A 23191-nucleotide genomic window follows, 5' to 3' on the forward strand; every position below is an offset into this window, starting at 1 on the left:
AATATATATGTTAATATTGTCGTTATCTGTAAATGTAAATATATTAAGAAATGTAGCTACTGTTTAAATATTTAAGTAATGCCACATAGCATGAGTGTCTCCATATGTTATATATATTTGCACATATATGTACACATATTTAAACGAATGACAGTTTAAGCTTTATGTTATAAGCAATATAATATGTTTAAATGCAATATGTTTAAAAATATATATATTTCCAAAATATATTTCAATATATTTTACAGTGTACCACATATATGTGAATATACATTTCTGTATGGGTTAAGCGGTGTGTTTATGTGTGTTTGCCTCATAATTTCCAACATGGGTATATAGGAGCTGCAGATAGAGATTATTGCGGGGGAAATATGCTACAATGATCGCTAACACTTTTTCTAATGCGCTGTCTCTATGACAACAACCACTAAGTAACACACAGCTGTCAGCAATAGGCTATAATGTAGAGGACAAAAGCGCGCGTGCGCGCGAACATTACACACAAAGCCTGAGGCAGGGGACGAATTTATATTTCCTTTCTTTGAATTGAATACCCAGCATCCTGTGAGTCATTAACACCCGTTTGTCTCGTAGCAGAAATGAAAGGTGAGTAAACAGCCTCGTTTAGTAGCTAATCTAGCAGTAAAACGGAAGAAACTGTTCCTGAGGGAGCAGCTGAGTTGGGCCTAATTCATATTCCTGTTCCGATGGTTCAGACCTGCGAAGGTGAATGATGTGCGGACAGGTGGGAAAAAAACATACAGTAATAGGAAAGAAAGTGAGAGTGCTTGAACTGACTTTGCTCTTGAAGTAAAGTCCTTTAATTAATATCTCTCCCTCCCTATAGAGTGCAGTGGACGGATAATAGTTAGAAGAATAAATCAATATCTCCTTAAGCTTAACTTTGCAATGGATGAATCCAGCCTCAGTAAAATGTGCAAACATTGTGACTTAAAGGGATACTCCACTTTTTTTGGAAATAGGCTAATTTTACAACTCCCCCAGAGTTAAACAGTCAAGTTTTACCATTTTCAAATCCATTTAGCCAATTTTCTGATATTTAGAAGAATATCAGTAGCCAGACAGTTTCTGGTCTCAGTGACTTCCATAGTAGGAAAAAAATATACAAATATACTAAAATATATTATAGTAAAATGCGCCTATTCCCAAAAAACTACTATCCTTTAAAGGGATAGTTCTTCCAAAAATGGATAGTTCTTCCATCATCATTCACTCTAGCTGTTCCAAATTTTATAGATTTCGAATGCCCCTAATGAAATCTAAATGTGCCATTACATAATTTGTGCCGAGGAGCATTCAGTTACTGAACAGATCAGACATAGGCACATAGATTTTTTTAATAGTGTATTATTAATTATTTATTTGACTATTTATTGATTCATTTTAGCTGTTGGACTGGTGATTGCATGTTACCACCATTGCTGTGTTGTTGTTCTCTACGTCCACAATGTTGTTGGATATTTAGGGTGATTTACTGTTATCTGTGCTGATGTTCAGTGTGGGTCTCTTGAGTGCAAAAAAATTTCATTCAAGTAGGCTACTCTAATAAAAAGTAGGTAGGCCTAATGCAATTTTATTTTTTATTTTTTTTGGGACAAATACATGTTTATTTGGCAATAGACACATTGGTAATACCGTGCTTTTCTTTTTCAACAGAGTGATTATTACTTTATTTCCATAATACAATAGGCCTATCACAAGACAAGCACCATGGTAGTGGCGTGTCAGCATTCACTATTAGCATCTTATGTGATCGCTATTGTAACTGCAACCTTTTTGTTAATAAATGTAATTTTTTAGATCTTGACCAAAAATGTATGCACCTCTTGATGGAAATAACATCACAACATGTATTTCCATCAAGAGTTGCATCAATATTTGGTCAAGAACTTATATCGAACGTATCGAGAGTCCAGCCCTCTGTAAAGCCTCCTCCAGCACATCCCAAACACTTTCAGTGAATTTAAGGTCTGGACTTTCACACTGGAAGTTATGTGTGAAAATGATTCTTCATGTTCCCTACAAACTTTTCTTTGTACTAATTCGTACGAGTGAGGTCAATTATGATATCAATGATATTGTACGAGTGAGGTCATACGAATTGTTTCGAATTAGCCACCTCGTAAAATTTGTACGAATTCTCGTGAGATCGGGTTGGTTTTCCTACATGCTTGTTTAAGAAATAACGAGCTATAGCCTAGTGTTAGAAGAACTGTTGCTAAACAACATGCTAGAAACATAATAATCACCATAATTATCCAATCATAGACTCTTTAATCATTTTCCTATTTAAATCCAAACAGTAATCTTTTTTTATTCTTTCTTTTTGGCCAGGCTGTGTATTTCAGTGCAATAAAACCCTTAAGCATCTCCCCTTGCCTTTTGGCATCCTTATGTAACTGAACTCCTATCTCCTAAATCTGTAGCAGGCAAGCGACTAACTCATTTCCAATTTCACAAGGTGCCCAGATTGTGCTCGCTGAGTTGCCCCGACAGAGCTCATTTCCATAATTACACAGTAAATGCAAAAGCTCAGTGACAATGGCAGGAAAAGAAATGCACCTCGAAACCTGCATCAGTTCATCCATGGGAAAACAACCTTTTGAGATGGAGAAAGACTATCTTTACACACCCTAAGAATAATGCAATCAAGTTAAGGCCAGGAGAGAAATCTAAATCTCCATTTCAGCTACAAAATATCTAACAAACAAGACATTTAGATCTTTTTATTTTGCTTGAAAACATAATGTCCCCTGTGTTCATTGAATAGAACCTTATTGTAAAGCATTGACAGTTAAAGGATAATGTTTAATTTCTAAAGAAATACTGAAGAAATATCCACCAATCAGGGAAGAATTTTGAATTGATTTGGTCTTCTCACACTTTCAACTACTCTGCAAAAAAATGATGTATATATGATCAATGAGTTGTGACATATTTTTACACTGCTTTAACTCATTGAAATAAGTTAAGCAATTTTTAACTTTTATGATTCAACTCATTTTTTTTAAGTCAGTATAATGTCATTTAAGTTGAATTGACTTAAACATCCAAGGTGATTGTAGGCTACTTGAAAAATGTAAGGCAGCAACTTTTTTACACTTTTTTACACAACTTTTTTACAAAATACAATTTAGAATATTAATTGTTTTAAATTACATTTTTAAATATTTTAATGTAGAATATTACATTTCAAAATTTAAGAGTAAGTATTATTTTAAAATGTATTGTTTTTATACTTATAATCAGTGAATACATTTGACAAAATACATTTTATAAAAAAAATATAAAAATAAATGATATTGTTTTTTAATCTATTTTTATTGACTGTAAAAATTTTAATATTTTGAAATATTGTTTTATACTTATAATCATTGCCTGTCAATACATTTCACAAAAAAATAATATTTCATTTTAAATATATTTTATTTATTTTATATTTATTATTTATATACTTTTGACTTAATAAAATTATTATTTTTTTGTATATTGTTTTTATACTTGAAATCAATGACTTAGTCTTTAAAAGTTTTTGAGATCATTTTTAATGCTTCATGGAGTTTATTCTCCATAAAATAAAATAAAAACAAGTACATAGTCTTTTTTTCATTTGATTAATGTTTTAATTATTTTTTGCTCCAAATCAAATGTCACAGGGCTTGTTGCTTAAAACTCTTTATTGAAATTTGTTTAAAACCATGGAGAAAATAAAGGAGAACAATACTTAGAACTAAGTTCGCTGAAAAAGAGTGGTCACTGATACGCTCTATTGCAGCAGCAAAGAATTCAGTCTCAATTCATTGGCTTTAATTTAAGAAACACTCCCCAAGGTCAGGTCATAAGGCCGGCAGGACGATGTAAAAAAATATCTGTGAAGCACTTTACAATATTTTTTTTTTTTCAATTCCCTCGATCTGTGTGAAATAAATGAGCTCTCTTGTGGCTGCATTTTGTCACTGGGACAACCCTTTAGGCCACTCACAGATCAGCTGATTAAATATGCATTCCATGCTGGGTTTTGTTCCCGATGGGTTTTGGACTGATGTGACATGCTTTGATTTGTCAGACGCTGTGGGGAGATATGGCACAGTAGAGTCCTGTCCTTCAGAGTTCGTGACTTTGTGTGTAGAGGTGATATTTCACAAAGATCCGAAGCCTGTGTGCCTCAGATTCTGATATTTGACTTTGATCACATGGAAATTGATTCTGAACTAAACATTTACCTAAAAATGAACCCCATCTCTAAACTTCTTATGTAGTCACAGTTTGCTAAGCAAGTTATTTATCAGTACTAACCTCGAAATGCAACGTTATTTCAATCTTGTTGCAGTTATTAGCCTAACCCTTAAACCCATACCTCGGGTCTTTAGTGACCCGGGACGTCACTCACTACCATCCTCCTCATTCATTTTTTAAAGTTACACATCAACCTCCTTAGTGTTCCTCAATCAATTCATTATAAACAATAAAAGTGTTCTAGTTGTACTTAAGAGTACACTGGCCCTGTCCCAAATGGCACTCAATCGCGGTCTTCCTGTGAGTCTGTACTTTTGTGACGTAATGACACTTTGACGGGGGCGCTAGAGAGCACCCTTCTGAAAACGAAATGAATGGGTTGGCTTAAATCATCATGCGTTTATAATCTTCGGTTGTGCTTTAAAGGACACTTTCTTCAATGTGTAGACTAAAATACTAAAGGATACTGTATGTTAAAGTATAGGCTACTGGATTATAATTAACTCTTGTGTCGTTTGATATTACATTTAGGCCCAGATTTACTAAACAGAGCAAATTAGTGTGGCTCAAGCTGTTAGTAAATCCGTAAATTTTCATCTAATTGCAATGAACATTTACATTCATTTAACACTTAAGTATTTCAAATATATCATTTCCATAAGTATTCATTTTTTGGCACACATGGACACACAAAAGGCCATTGTTTCCTGAGAATCGCCTTGCCTCGGATTAGTGCTTAGGGTCTCATTCCAGTTTTTGGCTTGATTCATTACAATTTGGCATCGGCAATTAAACATGATAAACCAAATTCTTATTCAGTTTCGACTTAAAGGTGTGTGCCAATGAGAGCTGCGTATGCAGAAAATTAATTATGAAGTCAATCATGGAAAATTAGCAAGCTAAGTCCCAAGACACCAGGCTGTTATGAATCAGATACAGCTTTTGATCATGGATGTTGATTAGTCAATACAGAATTGTGGGTATGTTAAATAACATGATGCCTTCCTTTTCCGCATTATGTATTTCAAAGCTCTTTATCTCTATTCGCTAAACTGAACGGTTTCAAAGGCCTTGTTGCATTAAAACGTGTACAGGCATGCTTTATAACTTTCAGCATGTCACAAACAAACTTGATTCCATCTGTTTCAAAGGCGCACTAATGATTTTCAGTGCGATGAGGGGTAGATGGTGTCTCTGGTGTGCGCTTGCATCTGTTGTGAAAAACATGAGTTTCTTGCTTGGCTGAGCTTTGTGGCTAACAGGTGGACTGTATTTCACCTGAGCAAATGCGGAAAGAGAGAGAACGAGATTCTCATGGGTTCATGCTGGGAAGGTTGGGGGGGGGGGGAGGGGGGATAAACAAGATAAGAGGCGTTTCACTTCATAGCAACTTTGTCTAAGATGTTGATCCTAAAAAATCCCTGAAATAAGAAAAAATAAGTCAATAGTTTTAAAATGAACGTCCATCGCATAACTCAAATAATTGTCAGAACCGTAAAACCTGATGAGTTTGTTCAAACTCAAACCGTTTGAGAAGTTTATTAACTCAAACAATTTAAGCATAAAAAAAATATTTGATTTGTTTCCAAGTAACTCAATAACTTATTGTTAAGATAATTTGGGTAAATAAAGTTAATAGTACTAATTCCATTCAATTACTATAACTTAAATCTATGAAGTACACTGTAAACCCGAATAAGTTGGCAGACCTCAAATCATATATATTTTAATGTAATATATATAATCCATTTTATACGTTTTATTGGGGTTTATCTGAGGATTGAATTGTTATTTATTCTGTATTACGCTGCCGGACCTGGGAAACGAATTTCGTTCCTTCATGTCTAACATGTTTGAATGACAATAAAGTAAACTAATATGTATATGTAGCGAAGCTCGAAGTAGCTTCACTAACATCGCTAGTAGTAGAGCCAGACCGATATTATCGGCCGATATCAGGCATTTTCCAAACTATCGGTATCGCCAGTTATAATGGCCGATAAATAATTATTTCAAAAATAGAAAAATAAAAACGGACGAAACACGCTTGAACAATGTCATGAGTGTTGGAGTTGTATAGTTTGTCCACCAGAGGGCACTCTACACCGTCCCTGTTAGCAAAACACTCGTTGAGTTGGTCACAAGACATACATTGCTTGAATAACAATTAAAAGAACGTCCCCATCAGTTCTCTTGACTCAAATAAGCATGACAAAATTTGTGACTATCATGTCCAGTTTTGCTGCGGTTAAATAAGGCGAGAGTGAAGCGGAATCAGCTAGTAATAGTTACGTTACGTTGTTACAGTGTAGTTGACTGGCTGTCCTTTTAACTTTTGGCAATGCGACTGAAGTATTTCTTTAAAAGCGTGTGACAGTTATAGCAATGAGACGCATCATCTCTCCTTGGCCTGTTATATTGAAAATGTATGTTTTGCAATTTGCAGTATGACGTTATCCATTGCTAAATTAAGGATCATCATAGACTAGCTAACCACAAAGCTAGCTAATGCCACTATCAACAGTCTGTTCTGTTGTGACAATAAAATAAAAGTTTCTTTTTAAAATGCATGATCATTTTATTTTAGTTAAACTCATAAATAACTACAAATAACTAATGTTAGGGAAATCTGTTAGTGTTTTGTTGCGCGTTTCAGAAAAAAATACAAATAAAATAAAATATCGGCCGATATATCGGCATATCGGATTTCAAAACTAACAAATATTTGAATCGTATCGGCCCGGCTCTACAATTGAGATACAAAAAAAGATCTAATTTGATATGCCAGTGGTTCCAGAGAGATGATCACCCTGATCTGATGTAAGAACGCTGATCGTGTCTTGGTTGATCTTACAGCATCATTGAATACAAAACCGATGAGCCTCACGGGAACAGAAACCAATTAGCAGCACATCCCATTCAGGCCTGTTGCTCGGTTACGTACCCTCTCTGCATGTTAATGCGGCTCCTCGTCTACCTGTTCCTCACGCAAGAGCTCTTGTGGGTAAAACAGAAAGGAGATGAGAAGATTGTGCTGACAGCAAATTTGTACGCCAAAACACATTAACGTAAGAGGCCGCTTAGCATTCGAGAGAGTGAGAGGGTGTCGTAAGGGAGTTAAATATGAAATTGTAGGTCTGTTTGCTCAATGTTTTTCGGAGGAACCTCAAAGGAACTCCCCGAGGAGGACTTGGTCTCCATACAAACAAAGAACGCTAGATGTTCTGGAGAAGCTGGAGTTAGATTAACCCTGAGGATTACGTCCCCTTGGCATCAGTTCTCAAATATTCAACTTGAAAGGTTTGTAAGAACCAAAATCCTCCACTATTCTGAGGACAAAATGTGAAATAAAGGTCTAATGAAGATCACAGAGTTGAAGTTTTGGGATTCAAATGCATGTTGCATGTAATACCATCCTTTTTCTTTTTACATTTAGGCCTAACACCATTAATAATAGTGTTAAAAATAAATAATGATACATTTAAATTAAATAAGTAAATATATAGGACATTTTAAATGTAATTATTACATTTAAACAATCCAATTTAATAACAACTCAGAAGACTACATTACAAAAAAAGGTAAAGACCAACTGGTTTGATTAAAACTTCTGGTCTGAAAGTCCACAAAAGAGTTTCTTACTCCAAAAGACGATGTAGGATGTAAGAGTAGCATAAGGTTTGATGTCTCTCGGGGTTCAATCAAACAGGGCTGGGCAACAAACTCAACATTTCTTAGTATTGTCCAAATAGTATTGTCCCTTGAGAAGATATTGCTGGAACTCAAAACATAATACCACACACATATTGGGTAGTTTCTCACAACTTTTGGACTTTTTCTCCCTCATTGCAACACATTCTGGGATTGTGTTTTTCTACCAAAACGAGGGAACTCAGAAAGCAACATAATATTGTTGATATCTTTTTGCGACATTCTTCTTGTCAGGATACCTATGATCCCTTTAAATGCTGTCTAGGTAGGCAGCATGCTAGGTTTAACTAAGGAAGTTGTGCTCTTCATTGAGGTCCATTTGAATGTGAAGCAGGCTTTGATCTGGATTGAATTGTTCGGCCACAATAAACCAGTTCCTCTGTAAGACCCACGTACTCCTTCCTGAGCCCTTTCCTTCCTCTTGGAGGACTGTCAGAATGGCAGGAACTTGCTATTTTGTTTTCTTCTCTAAATCCTTTTTTTGCTTTGACATTCTTTCACACTCATTTTATTTTTCTCAGACAGTCCGAATACAGCCGAGTTAATTGCGACGTTGTGTGAGAAACTAGACTTTGTAAAACAATTCACTTAAACATGTCAGAAATGACAGAACTAATTAACATTATACACATTAAGCTGGATAAAAATAGGGTTAAACTAATTGACATTTTTTACACAAATTACATTTTATACTGACCCTTACAAACGTTTTTGTTCAAAACACAAAGAAATTGATGTTCTCCTCAGGGAGGGATACACTTTTTGTAAACTTCTGCAATCCTGACATCTAGTGATAGAAAGGCAACATTACATTTTTTGGCAGTCAACAATCCTAAATAAACACTCAATGCACAAGCAAATAATATTAATCTTAAAAATATTAAAAAAACAAATGCAATTAGATACTATTACAAGGCTTTAAGTATTTTCTTAAAGCTTTGGTGTGTTTTTTTTCACCTTAGTAATAATAATAACAACAATAATTAAAATAATAAGCAACTTTAAATAAATGTCACATTTGAGTTGTTAAGATGCACTGTATACATATATACTTATATAATTGTGCGTGTGTGTTATTTATTCATATATATAATTTTTAAAACCTTTTTTTTTTTCATAAAACTTGCCAAATCCAATATATGTGTGCAGATAATTCAGATGAAGCGGACACACACACACGTTGGGGTTTTGTGTGTGTGTGTTTCATTTTAATGATGAATTTTTTTTTCCAACTTTTTTATTGAATGAATTTTACTTTTTTTTTTAACACCAGGTGACAAATATGATTAACAATAAACATTACAAAGTGGGACCGAAAATTCACCTGTACCCAATACCCCCCACCCCCACCCAGAGCTAATCCAACACAGGCCCATAAACGAGGACAGACACACAAAGCCATGCATACCAACAAACAATTACCGGTACAAACACTATACACCAAAAAAATAAAAAATAAAATAATAATAATAATACTAATAATAATAGTAGTAGTAATACTTAGATAATTAGGTCAGTGAAAAGTTATTTTAAACAGATTTAACAGAGACTGTTATACATATATTTTACACCAGGTGTCAGCAGACTCACAAAGCAAATTCTTAAAGAGACTCAACAGCACTGTCTCTCTTTAAATGATTCATCCTTTAATCGTTTCTAGTTTTTTTACAATCTATGCACTCAATATGGGAAAAAATATCTCTCACCATAATAATAATAATTATAATAAACATTTTACAATTTAAATACATCAAATTTGAGATTTTAAAATCACACACACACACACACACACACACGCATATATATATATATATATTAATCCATTTCACATTTATTTGTAAAGTGGTTTTCACAATACATATCGTTTCAAAGCAGCTATACAGAAAAGGCATTATCTACATTACTTTTTATAGCGATCTGTTATTATCAGAGGTGACCGTGTCCATGCAAACCTATATAAATAAATATATGGGTATATATAAGCAGCAAACTTTTTGTGTGCGCAGTACCTCATGTTGTACATGGGGATGTACAAGCAGTGTTGGGATGTGACTTTCTGAACTGGTGCTTCTGCTTGCCTGTGTGGGAGGAGTTCGCACAGATTTGTATTCCTCATGCACACGCACAGACAGCAGCAGCAGCGCTTCAGTGTGAGTCAGAGCAGAGCGGGGAAACCTCCGTCTACTCTCACTGTCGGCTTGTTTTTATCTCCACTGAGGAAACGCCTCGCTCCCTGACCTTACAAGTCTCGGATTTATGCTGTGTGTGGAAGAGATCTATTCGTGAACTCTTCGTAGTGAGGAGATAAACGGAGGCCAGCGGTCTGCGGTACAACATATCATCAGAAAACAGGAGGAGGACCCAACGCCCTTCCCAGACCGACCATGCATACCTGCCTGGGTTGATGTGGATGCTTTAATGGGTTTGCATGGATAAGAATGCAATGGATCGCTTTATGGGATCATAACCTGGTGTTTTTTTCCTTCAAAACTGAAAGTCGTCTCAGTTTGGATGCTAAACAACCAATGAATCTGAAGCCTGGAAGCCTCGAGATCAAAGAGGCGAGATAGGCGACGTTGCTATGTGATTTATTGATTGTTACACATTTATCATAAGATGGGGAACGGGTTCTCCAACATCGCAGCGTTCCAGTCCCTGCACATCGTGATGCTAGGCTTGGATTCGGCCGGTAAAACCACAGTACTGTATCGGTTAAAGTTTAACGAATTCGTCAACACCGTTCCCACCATCGGCTTCAACACGGAGAAGATCAAACTCAGCAATGGCACCGCCAAAGGGATCAGCTGTCACTTCTGGGACGTCGGCGGACAGGAGAAGTTAAGACCCTTGTGGAAATCCTACAGCCGCTGCACGGACGGTATTATTTACGTGGTGGACTCGGTAGACGTCGACCGGCTCGAGGAAGCCAAGACGGAACTGCATAAAGTCACGAAATTCGCAGAGAACCAAGGAACTCCTCTGCTGGTGATCGCCAATAAGCAGGACCTCCCCAAATCCCTAACAGTCACCGAGATCGAGAAGCAGCTGGCTCTCCATGAACTCAGTCCCTCCACCACGTACCACGTCCAACCGGCCTGCGCCATCATCGGCGAGGGTCTCCATGAAGGAATGGACAAACTTTACGAGATGATCGTCAAACGAAGGAAATCTCTCAAACAGAAGAAGAAGCGATAGACCATTGCAGACTCGTGGAGACATTTAAAGGGATAGTTTACCCAAAAACGACAATTCTGTCATCACTTACTCGAATCGAAAACTAAAATCGTACAGATTTAGAATTACAGTACGTTTGGGTAAATGATGACAGAATTGTACTAAATAAAATTGCCATGAAAGATTTGATGGGTTTTGCCTTGGTATGCCAGATTTGGTAACACTTTGTACTAACTTTCATTAATAATATTTGCATAAATATCCGTATGAAATCTTGATCTGATAACTGTGACGTGTTAAAACATTTACACAGCTTACTTGAACAATATAGCATCTTTGCCACAACCAATGGCGTGAGTTTCGGCAGGACAATCTGTTTGGCCGACCAATGGCTGATACATCTGGGAAACCTGGAAAATCTTTAGTTGTGGTGCTGTTGTGCAGAAATTACACACTTTAAGCATGTTTCTTACTTATTAGTGAAAGTTATTATAAAGTGTTACAAAAAAAATACAGTGGTTAATAATATGCTTGCGTATAGAACCAAAAACTACTTAAATAAATAGCGAGAAAATATGTAATTAGCCAATAAATTAAAATGCATAAAAATAAGAGAAAAAAAAAATGGGCCGGACCCATGTTGCTGCTTGATATTAACTCCATAAATATTGCTAATAAACAGTAGCCTGTGCTTTTGTTACAAAATCATTCCTTAAATAAACTGAATTAAATCGATTTTTTTGTACATTATGCTTTTCTTGCATAACTAGCAGCACATTGAACCTTATAGTTCCTCCAATGCAGTTTTTCCAATTTTTTTCCATCTGCCTACTTTGAACATGTTTGTTTTGTTAAAATGCTACTTTGTACTACAATCAGAGTTTGCTGTATCATGAAACCATGTAGTGAAATGAAGACTGTTTATGCACATGATGCCAAAAATAAATGATACTAAAATATACAGAACACGTGTAACGTTTTGTTGGTTTGCAACCTGAAACACTTGAGGAAAGTCTGCATTCAGCATTATCGCGGGCGGCGAGATGTTTTCTGTAATTAAAGTTGCCGTTTGGTACAACAGCCATCACCCATAATTCCCCGAGCTGTCAGATCTACATGATTCCACTGCGCTGGACGACGTAAATCCCTTTGATTTAGCTCCAGGCTGGCCGAGCTAGGTCCACACGTGCTCACGTTTGAGCACAAACACTCTCGGGACTGGGATAATGACCTTTTAGTGCTCAGCGAGATTGAAAATGGATATTAATAGGAGAGCTCGCCCATTGTGTAATTAAAATAAGCCACAATGGGCCGGAAAAATCCCTCTGATGGGAGTGTGACTGGGGCCTAGAGGCGTGCAACACAACACCTGCTGGGTGGGCAAAAACACAAATTTAACAGGCTGTACTATGGTTTTGATGAAGTTTTAAGGAATATGTTGCTTGCAAAATCTGTCACGCTAAAATGCTGTGCTGTTTTAAGAAATCAGTCGCAATTTAGAAAATTAGAAAGGTCAATGGTTCATACTGGTTCATGGTTTTGGTTGGACATATGGCGGTAGGAATTTTTGTTTGTAATGTGCTTGTGCTTTAGCAAGGCTGCATTTAATTGACTGAAAATACAGTGAAAATAGTAATATTGTGAATATTTTTTATTATTTAAAAGAACTGTTTTCTATTTTAATATAATTTAAAATGTAATTTATCCTGGGATGTAAAAGTTGGATTTTAAGCTGCCATTATATCAGTCTTCACATGTCGCATGATCATTCAGAAATCATTTTTGATATGCTGATTTGCTGCTCAATTATTAATGGTTCCTATTTATCAGTGCTGCTTAATATTTTCGTTGAAACCAGGATTTATTTCCTTACTTTTTTTTCAGGGTTCTTCGATTAATAGAAAGTTCAAAAGAAGAGCATTTTTTTTTTGTAAGATTATAAATGTCTTTAATGTCACTCATGGTCAATTTTATTCAGCGTCCTTTTTAATATATTCCGTAGCCCAATTTATAATTTTTTCCACACAAATATTAAGCAGCAAAAAGTTTTCAACGTTAATGATAAGAAATGTTTTTTGAGCACCAAAATAGAATGATTTATGAATGATGTAGACTTCTTTTAAAAAAAAAGTAATAATGCATATCATGATATTTGTATTAAATAAATTTTTACCTTTAAATATTAATATAACCTTTATTAATACTTATAAATATATATATTTTAGATAAAAGTTATTCATTGACTTAACTTAAAAAAAGTGAGGAACCACGTTTTCTTAAAATTATTAATTATTAAACTTCATGTGTAATTGAAAAAGTAGAACATGACAATTCCACATAACTTATTATTTTTTTTAAATTACACATGACACTTATTTACTTGATAATTTTTAGGCAACAGGTTTCCTCACTTTTTTTAAGTTAAGTTTACTGATCACTTGAATACAACATGATCATGAACTAGACTATTAAAACTAGGGATGCACAATATATCGGCCAGCATATCGGTATCGGCCGATATATGCTAATTTTTAATGTTATCGTTATCGGCCTGGTAAGAAAATGTGGCCGATATATTAAAGCCGATAAATAGCTGAGACACTTGTTGAGCACTGTTTGTTTTTGAATTTCTTGAAATATTATTGAAATCTCTTAAAAAAAAATTAAAATACGGTTCGGTACAACATGTGCAGCACAAATCTGTCATATCGGCTATACAACACTATAATGAGAACATCATTATAATCGTGCGCTTGGGACATGGATTTAATTGTGAGACTTTTGTTTTTGTAATTAGGCTTTATCTAAATTAGATAAAAATTTGGATTTAAATTTATCGGCCGATATATCGGTTATCTACGGAGGCGTATTGCATTCACTTGAAGAAAAAAAATGTACTCTGTTTTTCTGAATTAACGAGTTAATTTTTCATGAGAAAAAAAAAAATTTGCTATGTTTTTCTGAATTAATGAGTTAATTTTTCATGAGAAAATTTTTTTTTGCTCTGTTTTTCTGAATTAACGAGTTAATTTTTCATGAGAAAAAAAATTTTTGCTCTGTTTTTCTGAATTAACGAGTTAATTTTTCATGAGAATTTTTTTTTGCTCTGTTTTTCTGAATTTAATGAGTTAATTTTTCATGAGGAAAAAAAGTTTTTGCTCTGTTTTCCTGAATTAATGAGTTAATTTTTCATGAGAAAAATTTTTTTTTGCTCTGTTTTTCTGAATTAACGAGTTAATTTTTCATGAGAAAAAAAATTTTTGCTCTGTTTTTCTGAATTAATGAGTTAATTTTTCATGAGAAAAAAATTTTGCTCTGTTTTTCTGAATTTAATGAGTTAATTTTTCATGAGGAAAAAAAAAGTTAATGGAATTTTTTTTTTGCTCTGTTTTTCTGAATTAATGAGTTAATTTTTCATGAGAATTTATTTTTGCTGTTTTTCTAAATTAACTCATTAATTCAGAAAAACAGAGCAAAAAAAAAATTCCATTAAAAATTAACTCATTAATTCAGAAAAACAGAGCAAAAAATTTTTTCTCATGAAAAATTAACTCGTTAATTCAGAAAAACAGAGCAAATTTTTTTTTTCTCATGAAAAATTAACTCATTAATTCAGAAAAACAGAGCAAAAAAAAATTTTCTCATGAAAAATTTACTTGTTAATTCAGAAAAACAGAGCAAAATTTTTTTTCTCATGAAAAAATAACTCATTAATTCAGAAAAACAGAGTAGATTTTTTTTCTTCAAGTGAATGCAATACGCCTCCGTAGTTATCAGCTTTCAAATATAAAGAATTATCGGTCATCGGTATCGGCCAAAATTTTCATATCGGTGCATCCCTAATTAAAACAGTTATATTGGTTTATGGTTGATAAAAATGAGACTAAGATCTTTTTTCTATATTTGTACTGCTTCCGCTTATGCTCACAATCGCAGGGGTACGCCATATCAGCCACATTAATTACCCATCATCCCAATGAACCCATGGCCTTGAGTGGAAAATTCTGTAAGGTGTGTCACAAGAAGAGAGATCCAGAAACCCACAGAGGCGACAGGAAATATGATATAGATAATTAATTTTAACATCAACCTATCTAAAAACCCAGGCAGTGGGAATGATGGGCTTTTTTTGGAGCAGCAGGTAATAGGGTTCTATTAATAGACCTTAATAATTAATGTAGCACCCACTGGAAATATACGAAAAGGCCAGAAATGGGATCTTAGTGACAACTGAGCCAGAAGTGCAAGACAGTCAATGTGATACAATGCGTGTTTTTAATTTTCCCAATGAGTTTACTGTGAATAAAGAAATCATACTTGAAGGCAGGGATTACACATATAATTATGGAAATTGAGATATCAGAGTATCTTTTTACAACAGTTATTAAAATAAGTTATTAAAATGTAATTTGTTAGTCTGTAAATCGCAGCCAATGTTTTGTTCTGCTGTCTGTAATGAGCCGTTTGTACAATTGCATGCAAATTGTATGTTTGTGGAACAATGACATAATTCATAAACTAGACAGACACTGAGAAGGCCGTATTTTGAACTCCTAAGAGTTAAACTCGAAATGGGCTTTGAGGGGCAGGGAAAATTGTTTTTGTTTCTATTTGGGTCATACCGAAGAATTTGTCTATTAATATACCCCTTTCCCGTACGCCTCCATCCCGGTTTTCTGGGTAAATCCATGAAGCGTTGGAAAACACACCTGGATCTTCTGACTGAAATATTTGGGAGTTTGTTGCCCGTCATGACATGCCTATTTTGTTTTGCTCGTCTTTTTGTATGACACCTGTTTACCCATCTTTCCCTTCCATTTTTCATCACGTTACTTCTTGTCCTCTTCTCCAAGCGTTCTCTTTCTCTGCCTGCTTTTAGACTCGTCATTCTGCAGCTAACCAGATTGAAATGAGTGGAGAAATTTATGGTTGAAAAGATGCTCTCAGAAATGAATAACCACTAGAAACGTATTCATGCATTTATGCGTCTCTGTCTCTCACTGAATTACAGCATTATTTTGGTGTAAAAATACTTTGGTGTAATAATACTATTTGGAAAAAAAAAAAATCTGGCCCACAAAATAATTTGACCCTGAATAACACTCAATATATCAATATTGACCTTATTTATATTGTTCACCCACACCCAGTCATAATTTAGTCACCAGAATGTGCATGTTTGAATGTATATATATTTTTTTATATTATATATTATTTTATTCAATAATATACAATAGATTATACAACAATATGTAGATTCGATATATTTTAAAATATATCGAATCTACATATTGTTGTATAATCTATTGTATATTATTGAATAAAATAATATATAAAAATAAATATACTATTTAGATGTAAATTTATTTAAATAAATTATTTTATTCAATAATATACAATAGATTATACATTAATCCATTAATCCAATGATGTTAATGATTTTATAAAGGAGCCATATGTAAGATTGTGGCCAAAACTGGTACTGCAATCACTTTCAAATTACTGTAGAGCAGTGTATCGCCTCCCCCTCCCCCCTGACTCGAGGTTGCCAGATTGGCTGCAGGATCCAAAAATTTTTATCCGACACGTTTGTATCTGCAGCTGTGGTAACTACAGCAGAGCTGGCAACCCGGATGCTGCAACACTACTGACTTCGTGATTGGTAGATAGGTGGAGGGTGGAGCATCAGACCTAAACACAATGACAATATCCTGGCCGGACTACTGTTGTCAGTGATATAAGTATTTGAAACGGACATGATTTCTTAATGTCTAGTAGTGACATATCAGGGCCATTTTATGATTATTTGAAACAAATTTCTTACATACAGCTCCTTTAAATATTTCTGCTGGTCTTACTGTGCATGATTCATCAATGTGCATTATTTTTCATAATCTCTCATCAAAACATAATAAATGTCTAAATCTCTGAAACAGCAACTTTTTCTGCTGATATATAACAAGGTCACTTTTCATTGTACATAGGACCACTTTTCATTGTTCATCCCAAGACCAAGATTGCCTTTTTACCTCTCTGGTTTTTCTCTCACCTTTTGTTGTGCTGAAACCGATATCTAACCTAAACAGAAATCTCTCATTCTCCCTCCTGTTTCTGTGGCCTACTTTTCCACAACTTCTTCACCCACCCCCTCTCACCTTCCTGTCATCTTTTTCTGTCTTCCTCTTTCAGCCGATGCATCATTCATTTCTGAGCTCATGGATATGGAAGACATTGCTTTGGCGCCTTGTTTGTTTACTGCGTATTGTTGAGAACTGATTAATCCTGCTTAGTAGTTCAGTGCTATCAAGTCTCTCTCTGTTTATCTTCTCATCCTGTGTGGGTGTTTTTGCATTCGGGCCATTTAAATCACACCGTCTGGATTAAGTCTATAGGAATGTGCCGTATATGCCAACATCAGTGCTGTCTTAAAAATACAATGCATGCAGCTTTCATGTTTTGTTGTCAGTGCTGAGCTTCCAGGGGATTTGTGTTTTGTTTATGACATACTGTGCCGTGCCTCGGGCCTTTGTGCCGAAAAAGTCAAATCAAAGGGCTTTGATTGGTGACGAGGTCAAAATATGATGATGCTTGCATTCTATGGGAACAATCCAATGTCAGAAACCACAGTCACAAACTATTTACAATGTATAGACATTCAGCCAAATGTATAGATAGATAGATAGATAGATAGATAGATAGATAGATAGATAGATAGATAGATAGATAGATAGATAAAGACCACCAGTCAGACAGATGGATAGATAAACAGTCAGATAGAATGATAGATTGATAGAAAAACGTAATTAGACAGATAGACAGCCAGAGAGATAGAGAATGATAGACATACAGATTGATAGACAGCCAGACAGACAGAATGATAGCCAGATAGAATAGATGGATAGATAGATGGATGGATGGATAGATGGATGGATGGATGGATGGATGGATGGATGGATGGATAGATGGATGGATGGATGGATGGATGGATGGATGGATGGATAGATAGATGGATAGATAGATAGATAGATAGATAGATAGATAGATAGATAGATAGATAGATAGATAGATAGATAGATAGATAGATAGATAGATAGATAAGACCACCAGTCAGACAGATGGATAGATAAACAGTCAGATAGAATGATAGATTGATAGAAAAATGTAATTAGACAGATAGACAGCCAGAGAGATAGAGAATGATAGACATACAGATTGATAGACAGCCAGACAGACAGAATGATAGCCAGACAGAATAGATAGATAGATGGATGGATGGATGGATGGATGGATGGATGGATAGATAGGCTTAAGTTCAAAACGTCGCTGGTTGTTGTAGTCTCATAATTCCACATATGTTCAGCTTTAGCACATTACTCAAGTTTGAGATTTTGTGAATCGGGAGGTTTAACACTGCGACCTCTGACCTGTAATACCCGCCCTCGACAGAGCCCAACTCGGCGGGAGGGAAAGGGATTAACCGTTAACGCCAGTTTAGCATCTGAGTCATTTCAGCTGTTTGCCAAGGCTTAAAGAAAGACTTAACTCCTAACACAAGTGTCAGGACAGGAATAAAGAACTCACAGGGAGGTAAATATTCGCCATATGGACATCGCTGGACACCATTGCGTCTGTAAAACTGTTCATCTACAACAGGCAAGCTGTTTTAATAGGAGCCAAAGACAACAGTTAACATACCACTGAATAAACAAGACATTTTGTGTTCCTGTCAGTGGGGAGACACAGTTTTTTTGGTGCCCTGGCGTGTTTTCGGTCAACCCTATTATTGAGGCAGGCCGTTAAACTGAGAGCTCTTTGTTACGTAACATGCTTGCGACAGGGTGTAGTTCACTGCTGTCCTGCAAGGTCATTGACTGTTTGCTCTTGACAGCACTGTGTGAAAGAATTTCGACAATTTCTAGAGAAACAATCCTGCATTATCTCTTGCTATAAGCAAACAAGGCCAAAGTGTGATGCTTGCGGAGAATGAGAAGGTTACCAGATGGCTATCAGTTCATGCCTTAAAGTTTCTTTCTTCTAATTTATGCTGCTATGCTATGCTATCAGATGTACCATCCAAAAGTAATTCAAGCCACTTATAAATGCGCTGTAATTTACAGCTCTAAATCCGCCCAACTTTCTTGCCGTTTTGCTTCCCTTGCTCCTTCGCTTGTAAGAGCGTGTTCAGACAGCGTAAAGTTCAGAAATGGGTTAATCCCTCCTTCCCAGGTGTGCGTCTCCACATGTCTCCTCACTCAGCTGCTCTCTCTCTCTCGGTAGTTTCAAGCTTGTGTTTCAGCAGAAACTTGGTTTATTTGAGTCCACGTCTGAATACCGAAGCTTTCCAGTGCATTTCATTTTCACTTTAATTAGGAGAGCAAACAAATCATTTGCTGTGCTGTGGTAGGGAGAGTCTCCAAGTCTCCATTCGATCACTATTTCATCTCATCGCTAACTAGGAGAATATTAAAGAGAGCTCATTTGCCATTTTGTATGAGTATGATGATGATGATATCTAAATGACTTTGGCAGTCTAGTTAATCTGAGTGAAATTATGACACGGCAAAAGAGCGTCTTTTCCATGAAATTGACCCTTTTAAGGCAGGAACCAATCAGGGAGGTGCAGTACTATCCAAAGAAGGTGCGTAAGACACGCGCTCAACCCTGCCAACTACTGATGTATATAGTTTGTCTGATACACTTATCAAAGCCAAAAGCGTTGCATAATGTCAACAAATTGGGAACATGTTCCTCCAGTCTCAATTTGTAGTTGCATGTTACACTCAAGGACCCTCAGAGCCGCTTTGGTGGTAAATTACGGTGGAAACGGTCGAGACGTGCAGCTGTTTCTGATGTGGGTTCCTTCATGCTAAAAGGTTTGGTGCTGGTGCCAGCACCCATGTGGTGACCATATTCACAGATTAAACACATATACATACTTTTAAAATCAGGCAGTAAAAAAAGTTAAATACACATAAGCATACACATAGGGATGGGACGGTATGAAAATTTCATATCACGATTATAGTGTCCACAATTATCGCGATTATCAATATTATCACGGTTTTCTTAAATTTAGATATAAAGTGTTCAAAATATAAAGTGTAAAAATATAAAGTGTTCAAAAAGAACTGATGCTCACACTGAAAACATTTCAACAAGTTTTATGAATGAAAATCAACAAACAACAAATAAACAAGCAGCTCTATGCAGTTTTTTTTAAGCAAGATTCTATTCTATGGCATTTCCTTCTTTATAATGCCCGTCGTCAATAGCAACGCAGTATTACACACACCGCGCACATCAATATCACAAACGGACACGCGCTCGTTTAATTCAAATACAACTTGCCGGCCGTCTTGCGTCTCCAGTTTTTGATTGTTTTAAAAAAATGAAATCAGAGTTGATTTATTCCTTACAGAGTTTGATAATATTGGTTGGTTTAATAATCATCTTGTCTGGACGATTGTTTTACTAAATGAATTTATAAACGGGTAAGATTTAAAACATTAGCTAAACTCATTATCAATTCAATATGCCCCCGTAATTATGTGGTAAAAATAAAATCGGTGTAATACGTTATGTATCTATACATTGCTATCCCTTAAAACGTCACTCTTAATAATAGTCTTATTTGAAGATGTTCGTTCGTCGGCTCAAAGACACTTGCTGCAAAATTTTCTTCGTGGAAGCTTCACTTCTATTTTCAAGTGAGTGACATAAAATGTTTAAACTCAAAACAACATTTCGTGCCCATTGCCCAATTGTTTCCCAGACCTAGTTTCGGTATTGAAGTCAAAGTTAACTTGCCTTGTGTTCGCTATACAACAGCGGGTGATGGTTGCACAAGAAGACGTTTCTTTTGGACAGTGACTTTTTGTTCTGCAGACAGGGTGACTATCCTCGATCAAGTTTCCCTCAGGACTTTAGTAAACGCCTAACTATGACCACACTCCAGATTTGGTCCTCTTAAAAGGCTGAATCTCCCAAGCACGGTCACTGCCTTCCGCCATTCCTTCTCGAATAGTAAACATTGCGTGCAGCGCGCGGCTGCGTCAGACTGGCCGACAGGATTTACAGTGAGTTATTAATCGCGATAATCAAACACGGTTTTAATGATAATTACATTTTAAACGATAATACTAACCGTCAGTATATTTTATCGTGGTTTATCGCGAAACCGGTTATCGTCCCATCCCTACATACACATATGCATTTTTAAGATATGGTAAATCTCATTTATCAGGGTCAGTGAGCTTGAATGGGACATCTATTTGACTATACTTCCTGTCAAACAAATATGACAGATCTTTCCAGTTATTAGTTCTATATTAGCCCGTTGACTTACGTTGGATTTCCTGGAAGTTCTCTCTAGGCCTGTTCGGTAGAGGTCAGTGTCCAGTTGCAATGAACACATTAGATTAAGTAAACCCTTTGGAAGGTTATGTAACCCCTACAGCCGGGTCCTACTCGCCCCGCTCCGAGCGGGCCTCGAATCCGTGTCTCCGGCGTAAGAGTCGGGCGCGCTAACAAGGAGGCTAAAGACTGCAGCCTCTAGCGTCTGTCGCTAGAGCGCCTATTGAGATCGGGGAGTGAGGTTCATCCGGGTCACGGCACCAATGTAACCCCTACACCCGGGTCCTAATCGCCCCACTCCGAGCGGGCCTCGAACCCGGGTCTCCGGCGTGAGAGTCGGGCGCTCTGTCGCTAGAGCGCCTATTGAGATCGGGGAGTGAGGTTTACTCGCACAGCAACTACTAGCTGGCCTCCGTTACAGTTACAGTATGTAAGGTTTTCTTAACCAAATTGGTTTGTTGCCACACCACCCAAAATGCTTGGAGATGGAAGAGTTTACCGCTCAAAAAATACCTAATCTACCATACCATACCCCTCTGACACTTGGTAGTTGCGCCCCTGGTTGTATATGGACTGTGGCAATAAAAAAAAGCTCGCAACATATGGAAAAAAAGAACCACGAACTAGTTCATTTTTTGAAATATGAAGTATGAACTGAACTTTGAACTAGTTCATGTTGAAAGTGAACTTTCCCAACACTGAACAAAACTTTTGTAACTAAACATTAGATCTATGACAGTCAGCAAACTGTAATTATAGATTCCCTGAGGAAGTTCAGTGATTCATAGCTAGTCTGTAGATGCACGATTAAGAATATGGCACGTTAAGCTTCTTCTCTGTTCTTTGGCACAAAGAAGGCCCAGAACAGCTAAAAAGCTATTGCTCCTGGCATCCGTTCCTTCCTTTTCGCACTTTCACAGATGCCACCATATCTCCCACCATGACAATTCAGACGAAACGGAAACAACCTGCCGATCGCAAAGCTTAGATATCAATTACCATGGAACCCTGCTTTTCTCTTGTTTATCTCTCCGTTTTTCTTACTATCTTTGTCCCTGTCAATTATTTCTGATATGAGACCCGGGAAAGAGGCCAATGAAAGGGAGGAGAAGAGATTCAGTATGCTGATGCTGACAGAATTCAGTGGCACTCTGAAGAACGATCTCTGCACCGAGATGACAGGAAATGTACAAAAATAAAAGCTTGAACCCTGCAAGAGTTTAAGCTTCTCCGACAAGAAACGAGATCTCACAAAGGGCGCTTCGAGACAGTGCCGTGTTACTCTGATTTTGCCGAGTAAGACATCTGGATCAACATATTTTGTTGATCCTGCAACAACATTTCTGTCTGAAAATTTAGTCTTAACCTTACCTATAACACATCCCTAAAATCAGAGGGAAATTATAGGTGTAGAAGTACCTAACCCTGGTTGGAAGCCTAAACTTGACCTAAACCGTAAATCTGATTGGTTGATAGGAATGTTGATCCAGGAACATCTGTTGTACATCTGAAATATCACCAAAATAACATAAAATCGTGATAGTCGGACTTGGGCAGAGCTGTACCTTTTAGCATCAAGTCATGTATATATCTCCACAAGCTATGATTATATATGGGCATTAAGATTACACATTGGCAATCCATGCAGTCTATTCAATCAGACAGTTCTGAACACCAATTAGCTAATCAGAGGAGA

General features: G+C 36.2%; 2 protein-coding genes across 2 annotated transcripts in view; both read left to right on the forward strand.

Annotated features, from left to right (window-relative positions):
* Positions 1-497: 497 nt before the first annotated feature.
* The window catches only part of aox6 (aldehyde oxidase 6), a 65199-nt gene continuing 42505 nt past the window's right edge, over positions 498-23191 (forward strand). Inside the window, exon 1 of the mRNA XM_089134527.1 lies at positions 498-606. The gene's annotated coding sequence lies outside the window, so the exon portion shown is untranslated. The remainder of the gene's footprint in view (positions 607-23191) is intronic.
* Positions 10116-12108, forward strand: arl4ca (ARF like GTPase 4Ca). Its single transcript, XM_039682959.2, has one exon. It carries the CDS (start codon positions 10585-10587, stop codon positions 11161-11163), a length of 579 nt encoding a protein of 192 aa, XP_039538893.2. The 5' UTR covers positions 10116-10584; the 3' UTR covers positions 11164-12108.

The sequence above is a fragment of the Pimephales promelas genome, chromosome 2 (assembly GCF_988280905.1).
Source record: "Pimephales promelas chromosome 2, fPimPro1.hap1.1, whole genome shotgun sequence".
NCBI classification, from domain to species: Eukaryota; Metazoa; Chordata; class Actinopteri; order Cypriniformes; family Leuciscidae; genus Pimephales; species Pimephales promelas.